This window comes from Rhododendron vialii, chromosome 10a, assembly GCF_030253575.1.
Source record: "Rhododendron vialii isolate Sample 1 chromosome 10a, ASM3025357v1".
NCBI classification, from domain to species: domain Eukaryota; kingdom Viridiplantae; phylum Streptophyta; class Magnoliopsida; order Ericales; family Ericaceae; genus Rhododendron; species Rhododendron vialii.
Window position 1 is genome coordinate 8,225,968 of NC_080566.1, and position 8,680 is coordinate 8,234,647.

General features: G+C 38.4%; 1 protein-coding gene across 1 annotated transcript; it reads left to right on the forward strand.

Moving 5' to 3' along the window:
• Positions 1-630: 630 nt before the first annotated feature.
• LOC131303634 (plastidic glucose transporter 4) lies at positions 631-7,992 on the forward strand. The gene is made up of 14 exons (XM_058330591.1): positions 631-916; positions 1,093-1,363; positions 2,560-2,674; positions 2,907-2,974; positions 3,227-3,359; positions 3,480-3,579; positions 3,669-3,781; positions 4,358-4,451; positions 4,535-4,688; positions 5,697-5,843; positions 5,943-6,016; positions 6,630-6,718; positions 6,828-6,942; positions 7,550-7,992. The coding sequence occupies exons 2-14, from the start codon at positions 1,108-1,110 to the stop codon at positions 7,730-7,732; spliced, it is 1,641 nt and encodes a 546-aa protein (XP_058186574.1). The 5' UTR covers positions 631-916; positions 1,093-1,107; the 3' UTR covers positions 7,733-7,992.
• The last annotated feature ends 688 nt before the right edge of the window (positions 7,993-8,680 follow it).

The window sequence follows — 8,680 nt, forward strand, 5'->3', positions numbered from 1 at the left end:
CGGTACCGGTCAATATCGGACAATACCAGACAAACACCATACTAATTTTTTTTTAATAAATTATTTATGTGGAAAAATAACACTAATAGCGATAAATCTGAAACGGTACCCAATTTCTCACCGGTATCAGTACATACGATACGGAGTAATAAGAAAAATTCGATACTCTAGCAATAGCCCGGTATAGTGTTCATTCAGAACCTCGTTTCGAACGGGCCCAATGTCTTGAGCCTGGGCCTAATCCACAAGGAAGTGGGCCAAGAGCTTGGTCCACCGCATCTTTCTCAATTTCTCTCTCTTCTCTCTCACAGCACGCTCGCGTCAGCCTGCGACATCCCCAACGCAGCGTGAAATCTAATCCGCGATCCAACTTTATCAAACTCAAATCCGTTCTTATCCGGAAAAAAAAAAAACAAAAAAACACAAAATACAAAATAAATACTTAAAAAATAAAAAACTTAACCAAATAAAGCCTAATAATGATCGAGGTTTGGTTCATTCAAAATTTACAAGGCATGAGCTCGAATCAAATCCAAATATTCGAGCTTGAGTTCGATTAATTTTCGCAAAAACTTAAACACTATTTAAACAAGCTAAGCTTATAATGCCAACCTGTTCTTTCTATCTACCATCTATACAAGCTGAATTATAGTAACTAATTTTTTGATAACAAATTCGAGTTTTACTAATTTACCAAAAAAAAAAATTAGATTTGAACTCAACTCGTTTATTAAAATAAGTATTTGCTCTCGAGCCCCGAACTGTTCGCAGACAACCGACGGGTCGTTCCACTTGCGGTCCTGCAGGGAGCAAATAGTTGTCGTTTCAGTTCTCAGTTACCGATACTCTCAGCTCTCAGTCGCGTGAATACACCGTTGTCTTTAGTCGACGAATCTCTTTGTTTCAGCTAGTTTTGGTATGCTCTCAATCTCCACATGATTAGATTTCAAATTTCAGTCAACAGCATCCTCGTCAATTCGATTCTGTACTTTTTTTGGTGTCACTGTGGTCCTAGATGTTTTTAATGCACTCTCCTTTTATATTTTTGGAAAAACCCACGTAATAATCTTTGATTTTATCTACGTGTGTCAGTCGGAATTGTTAGAAATGCAAGCTTCAGCATATGCAGTCAGAGGAGGTGTGAGTTTGGACAGTCAAAAGCGTAGGGTTTTACTGCCAGGTTCCGGGGACTTTAGGAAGAGGAGTTTAGCTTTGAACAACCTGTGCACAACGACGGGAAGGTCCGATTGCTTCGGATTGCGCCTTGGTTCGGTAGACATGGAGTTCGAGCTTGCTCGTACGAGAGCGGGCGTCTTTCGGTCGCCCGCCAAATCCAGATCAGTAGTCAGGGCTCAAGCTTCTGGTTTGTCCTTTTTGCAGTTCTTGGTCTAATCATAATTAGAATTTGTTTTACGTGTCATAAAAGGTGATCAGTGATGTTTCTGGAGTCATAGTTGCAATTCATTACATTTGAGGGTTGTGTTTTACCTAACAATTTAGAAATGCTTGTTTTTACGTAGTTGTGGCTTATTTTATTTGACCATTTTATTGATGGCATGCGCTATGTAGTAGTTTTAATAGTTCTGTGGGGCTGTGGTGCTTTCTCGTATGTGACACATAAAAGGTTTACAGCAAGGGCAGAGCCAAAATTTTTGATACGTGGGGTTGAAAACTAGAATCATGGCAGTTTAAAGCAATTTAAGAGCTCAATGTGAGGTCAAAATCGCAAATGTGGATGCGACATATATTATCTCTTATTGAAATCAAAGGAAGTGGGGTCAAGTGATCCCACTTGTCTCTTAGTCGCTCTGCCCCTTAGTTGTCGGCATTCTATATTGTTTGGAGGGAAGATGATTCATTGTGCAGGTTTCTAGGTCTGCAACTTTGATGGTTAGGGAAAGGAGATAAACCAAAAAACCTAGAAGAAAGAGTAACAATCGGCTCGGGAGAATATAATAATCATGAGCGTTAATGTTAAAAGAGGTACTGCCACTTATTATCCGCTTTCGTCCTTGGATTGTCAAAAGACTCGAAACTGTATATGCCTTTGCTTGACAAGTTCCCCTTTCGGCCTTGCCAAAGTTGTTGCTACTTGCCATTATGTTCTGAAACTACAACGCGCAAAAGTTAAACAATTTCGTATATTGCATCAATTTGATTCAATAAGGTAAGCTGGAGGTTTTGCATCACCTAATCCTGTGAAGTAGTGGATGCATTTGAGTCATTTGATTCTTATTGGGGCTGTAATGGTTTATCTGTTCTGACTTCTGAGTATGAAGAGCAGACAATATTTATCCCATGCAGACAATATGTGGTTTCACTGAAATCGCTATGAAAATGATAAACTGGGAAATGGATATCTTTAGAGACTGGAGAGTTACAACTGTATCACTTCATAATGCAATTCTATTTGCCACAGATGACATAATGATATGTGCATACTGCGTTTATGTTCTTAAAGATTAGGATTTGAAAGTTCTCACATTTGTTTTGATGGATTTGATACTTTGGATATTCTACTCAATGTCTTTTAACAAACATCATGTGACCTTGTCATAGAAAGTGATATTGAGGATGTGGCTCCTGCCAAAATCCAAGGGAAGACTTCTGGATCTGTTCTGCCGTATGTTGGTGTCGCCTGCTTGGGTGCCATTTTGTTTGGATATCATCTAGGGTATGCTGTATTTTGATGCTCTTATATCTTCCCCGGAAACTATCAGTTCACGAATTTGAGTTGTTAATCAGCTGCAGTTGATGGACTGTTTGGGATTCTACTGTTTCCTGCTCTGGCACTCTGGTCAATTTTTGGATTGATGTTGGATTTTTATGAATCTATTTCTTCAATTTTATTCACTTGATTTTGGATGGCTTTTATTGTAAGTTTGTAACCTATGCTCGTGCTTCAGGGTGGTGAATGGTGCTCTTGAGTACCTCTCCAAGGATCTCGGGATTGCTGACAACACTGTCCTTAAAGGTAAGTTTCATTCAATATATGATGACAATTGCAACTATTTCACTTTACCATTCTTCATTAGGTGCGTTCAAGTTCTCTGTTTCCAGACTAGAAGATGTGTTTTGTCTTGTGCTCTGTAGACCATGATTCTCCTAGTGTGGAACTTTTAACTTCCATTTGATGGTTCCCTCTGGCTATTTATTTATGCAAGTTTTCTAATGGATAGTTCTATGGACAATTCTGCAATATATAAGCTTGTAATGTTTGGAATAGGATGGGTAGTCAGCGCTCTTCTGGCTGGTGCCACTGTTGGTTCATTTACCGGGGGCGCATTGGCTGACAAGTTTGGCAGAACAAAAACTTTTCAGCTAGATGCGATTCCACTTGTTGTAGGAGCATTCCTTTGGTTAGTTTCTCTGTCATTGCTGATGGCATTGTGATGTTTAATTTTTTTGATCAGTGATGACATTATGATCTTTGGTTAGATTTGATTAAAAGTAATTCACAGATGGTGTCAATTATTCAGTGCCACAGCCCAGAGTGTACAGACAATGATAATTGGCCGTTTACTTGCTGGCATTGGAATTGGTATCTCCTCTGCTATAGTTCCACTTTACATATCTGAGGTAGGAATATCTCTTTTTAGTGCCAGTTTCTTTCTCTCTATTTTCTAAATGCCTTTTCATGCTTTGTCTGACACCTTTTTAATGGCTAGATCTCACCAACTGAAATTCGCGGCACACTTGGTTCTGTCAACCAACTTTTTATCTGCATTGGAATTCTTGCAGCATTGGTGGCTGGGTTGCCCTTAGCGGGAAATCCTTTATGGTATTTGCCTGTTTCATGTTATCTAATTGCGGACTGGAAGTCTTAATAGTTAGAGATAAATGAACCTTCCTTCTAATTTCATGATCACATTGATGCACTTTGCTGAGTTTAATGCTATACATATTCACTATATTGTCCTTTCTGTGACAAGCTGCCAAAAGTAAGGGGCTATGTAAAATTGGTCTGGTTGAATGCCTGCATTCATATGGCCTTCAAAAAAAAAATCAACATCTTGTTCAACAATGTTGTGTCAATTACATTATGGCTGCTGGTTGTATTAGTGTCGAGTTCAGTATCAGGATAGGAACCACAAGATTACTATTACTTTGTTTTGTTTGGGGTATTATGATTGTAAAATCCCTGTTCTTTTATTTATTTAAGGCTTTTAAGCACAATAAGAATTATAAGATATGTCTATTTTAGAGGAGCACAAGGTGATGCGAGCCACTGGTTGAGAAATTTATTATAATTTAGGAACTGTCTAATAGTTTTTGGTGTTTCGGAGCTAGTAGTTAGAGTTTTTGTTATTATTCCTTCCTTTTGTCTCTCTTTCTCACCTCTCCCCATCTTTATCAGGTGGAGGTCAATGTTTGGTGTAGCTCTTATCCCCTCTGTCTTGTTGGCTTTGGGAATGGCATTTTCTCCAGAAAGCCCTCGATGGCTTTTTCAGGTTTTCTGAGCTATATTCTGTGTGTTTATTTTAGGCAATTGGCTCATTGGTGATGGTGCTAAGTTAGACTTGTTTATTTGCAGCAAGGGAAAGTTTCTCAAGCTGAAATGTCTATAAAAACACTATTTGGAAAAGAAAGAGTTGCTGAGGTTATGAATGACTTTAATGCAGCAAGTCAAGGTTCTTCAGAACAAGAAGCTGGGTGGTTTGACCTTTTTAGTAGCCGCTATTGGAAAGGTATACGAGATAAAAATGTGGATTTGCGATTTGTCCTCCATATTTGCGACTATGAGGAAAACTCATTAGATACCTAGACATTAAATTTTACTGGCTGAATATAGCTTGGCTCAAATGTCCATGGTGCCATACATTTAAGTATTGTTTTCACTTATACGTCCGATTTCATTTTAAGATATGTGAACTGTTAAAAGAACATCTGCACATATCTGTCTTTCCATTCTTAAAAGTCACCAGCATACTGTTAGGTGCGACTATGAGGGAAACTCATTAGATACCTAGACATTAAATTTTACTGGCTGAATATAGCTTGGCTGTTGAAAAAAAAATATAGCTTGGCTCAAATGTCCATGGTGCCATACATTTAAGTATTGTTCTCACTTATACGTCCTACTTCATTTTAAGATATGTGAACTGGTAAAAGAACATCTGCACATATCTGTCTTTCCATTCTTAAAAGTCACCAGCATACTGTTAGGTGCTAGTTATTTTGTTATTAGTGGAGAAAACATGAGGTGCTTTGTATAGCTCCGAGTGGTCAATTATACATATCATGTTGATTTTGTGGTCGATCATTATTTGCTCTCCTTGTATCAATAGTGAATCAGGAATTTTTATAAGCTAGAGACCTACTCAAACTAAGGCCTTGTACAGAAACATGGATTCCCTTCTGACTTGTTTTGTTTCTGGTCTCCTCTTTTTTCTGTAATTTAGTTGGCAATATCTGCTCTCCAATGCTCAGATTGGTCATTATGGATCCAACATTAAGATCTGCAGATACACCCTATACGGATAATCAGGTATATGGCTTCAGAGAGGAGAAATCCTTCTCTCCAGTCCACATGGATGAATTTGTGATGTTAAACCTGTTCCAGACCAGAGGCTTTACATGACATATGGATGAACTGTTATTAGACCTGCATATGTAATTATTTCTCTCCTTATTCTGGTGACATATTCTTCCTATTGCAAGTTGTAATACGCTAGTTTGGCTTTGTCTGGCTGCAGTCGTCAGTGTTGGCGCAGCACTTTTCTTGTTCCAACAACTAGCTGGAATAAATGCTGTTGTATATTATTCAACATCTGTTTTCCGAAGTGTTGGTATTGCATCTGATGTGGCAGCTAGTGCTCTTGTTGGAGCATCAAATGTTTTTGGTATGTCTTTCTGTTATTGTTGTGGGAAGTTCGAGAAAATATCCGATTCCTAGGTGGCAGCAAAATTTCTCATGTTACTGGACTTTAATCTTCTTGTAGGTACAACTATAGCATCCTCTTTGATGGATAAACAAGGAAGGAAAAGTCTTCTAATTACAAGCTTTGCTGGAATGGTAATTCTATCTTGAGATTCTATTCTCTGTTTGACGCACATGACTTGACTTGTATTGCTGTAATGAAGTGAAAAACTAGAATTCCAGAACTGCCTCCCCTGGTTAACTTGCTTCCCTTGCATACATTTTTTCCCTTAGTTTATTCCAGCTAATCATCATCTTTCGAATCCTGAGTGCATTTTCTTTTCTTTTCCTACTGAGGGGTTGGGCCATGTGGGGAATTTTATGAAACTATTTTCGACTAGCATTTCCCCCATTTTACTTATGTATTATAAACTTCAGCCTAAAGTTTGTTCAATCTGGAGTCCCAGCCATTATACCTCTTGGAAGTTCCAGTTGTTTCTTCCTCGATGACAGAGTTGCTGTAAATGCCTTGTTTTTGCTTACGATCCCTTAAAGTCTATTTCATCTAGTTTCCTTGTTCAATGATCTGGGAGCGTGGTTAATGCTTTAGAGTGAAAAGCAGGATTTGAATTGTCTCTAATTGTGTCTTGTCTTGTAACTGCATATGATCATACTCCCTTTTGTTTCGACCTGTATTCTTGTTTATATATATCCAGTTCTCTTGGTTATCACTTCTGATCAACAAATCAAGTTTGAAACCAAATTTCAGGCTCTATCAATGCTATTGCTTTCCTTGTCGCTCACTTGGAAGGTCCTGGCACCATATTCTGGCACCCTTGCAGTTCTTGGGACGGTTCTGTAAGGATTTTTCTGTTTATTGTTAAAAAAAGTTTCACCTATCATATTAGATATCTGGCAATGTTTTGACCCTAAATGTATCAACATGTCCATCTTTCCATTTTCGCAGTTATGTTTTGTCCTTTTCACTTGGCGCTGGTCCAGTGCCTGCTCTTCTACTTCCGGAGATATTTGCATCCAGAATCAGAGCAAAAGCAGTTGCCCTGTCATTGGGCATGCATTGGGTAAGTCATTAAGCAGAGAAGTTTGATCTGTAATTTCTCTGCTTCAGTAAACCAGTCCTCGGAAGAAATAATTGGTCATCATGACTGCATTTATCATGCTTCTCTGTTCTTCTGAGGGGGATGCAGAAGTTAGATAACTACCAGCTGGAAAATAAATCATTTAAGCTGTGTTTGGATCAACGATTTGGAAGTGATTTATGTAAGGAAGGGAAGAGTACAAGAAAAAGAGGAAAATAATGGACTGAAGACGCTAAATTATTCTTTTGATTTTCCTACCATTTCCTTTCCTTTGGTAAATCTTTCCATTAATCCGTGATCAAAACACAAGCCTAAATCTGCAATTTGGATTACTTTCCGGTTGACTTGACAAACATCCTCTCAAAAATGTCAGAATGCCCATTTATTTGTGTTTATTGGGGGGCAGTGAAATTCTCATTATAACTCCTTTTTACTGAGTAGAAGTTGGAAAGTAATGTTGTGTAGACTATGCTGCATCTGTTTGATTTTCAACGGTTAGGTTCTGTTATGATTCTTTGGTAAGGAATTTTTCCCTCTGCCCTTGCCTTTTCACTTTGGTTACGAACGTAACTGTTTTTTCATTGGACAGATATCGAACTTCATCATCGGCCTGTATTTCTTGAGTTTTGTAACCAAGTTTGGGATCAGCTCGGTGTACTTGGGATTCTCAACGGTCTGTCTTCTAGCTGTCTTGTACATAGCCGGTAACGTTGTGGAGACAAAAGGACGATCACTGGAGGAAATTGAGCGTGCTCTTAACCCTGCAATTTGATCGCGATAATCTTCGATTTGCCCGGATGGTAACAACAAGGGTATTTGCAGTCAACTGACCCGTTGAAGGTTACTTCTCTCGATGGCGATCTCAAACTCTGCAGAAATTACATATTGGAGGCTGGAGGTTGCTGCTGCTGCTTTTTTTTGTTAATCCCTCATTTTGCTGTATTTTACCATTATTTTTGGCATTTAACTTGACATCTTTGGAAGTTGAACCAGGGTTTGTGTGAAATATGAGCAAGATGGTCTTTTCTTCAATCTAATCCAACCGCTGATAATCTGGCTAGATTGGGCGCATTTACCCGGGTGTTGGGCACCTAAGAGTCTAACTCTTAATTCGTCGTTACTGCTCGGTTTAGCTTTCTATATTTATGTCTCTGAATTTGTATTGTGCTACTCCTTTTGGCTATTAATTTATGAATTTTTGACGCACCCATAAAAAAAAGAAGAAATTTATGAATTTTCGACGTACCCAAAAAAAACCCCGACATGGCATGTATGAAACTGCCCTAGTCTCATATGTGCACGACTTCAATTCAACCTAGTCTAGCACTATATCTATCAATGCATGTGCATGGTTTCTTTTGAGTACCTTATTATTCACTCGAAAATAAGGGTGCATGATTTGTTGAGTACGGAGTTAAACATTGAGCCGTCCACCCCACATTCGTGTAAAGGATTTAGGGATAGGAGGTACTTAAAAATAAATGATGTGCGCAAAGTCGCAAACAATGCACGTACATTGCTAGAGAAACTTTTAGGTATCCCCTCCTGTCCGTTTCTCATTTTTTGGCATTTTTCGATCACATTTGGATGATCGGTTCCGTTTATTTTCTGGAGTTCGGTTTGAACCTTAATCATACCAAAAATTGTGTTTTTCAGACTTTATTTGATACATGATTGGCACACGTGAAAATAGCAAAAAAAGCAAAACTGGGTTTTAATT

Excerpts from the sequence above, each read along its gene's own strand:
- LOC131303634 (XM_058330591.1), top strand. The coding sequence starts at position 1,108 with ATGCAAGCTTCAGCATATGCAGTCAGAGGAGGTGTGAGTTTGGACAGT. Across the intron at positions 4,689-5,696 it reads TAGTAGCCGCTATTGGAAAG|TCGTCAGTGTTGGCGCAGCA; the intron begins GTATACGAGATA and ends GTCTGGCTGCAG. Across the intron at positions 6,719-6,827 it reads GCAGTTCTTGGGACGGTTCT|TTATGTTTTGTCCTTTTCAC; the intron begins GTAAGGATTTTT and ends CCATTTTCGCAG.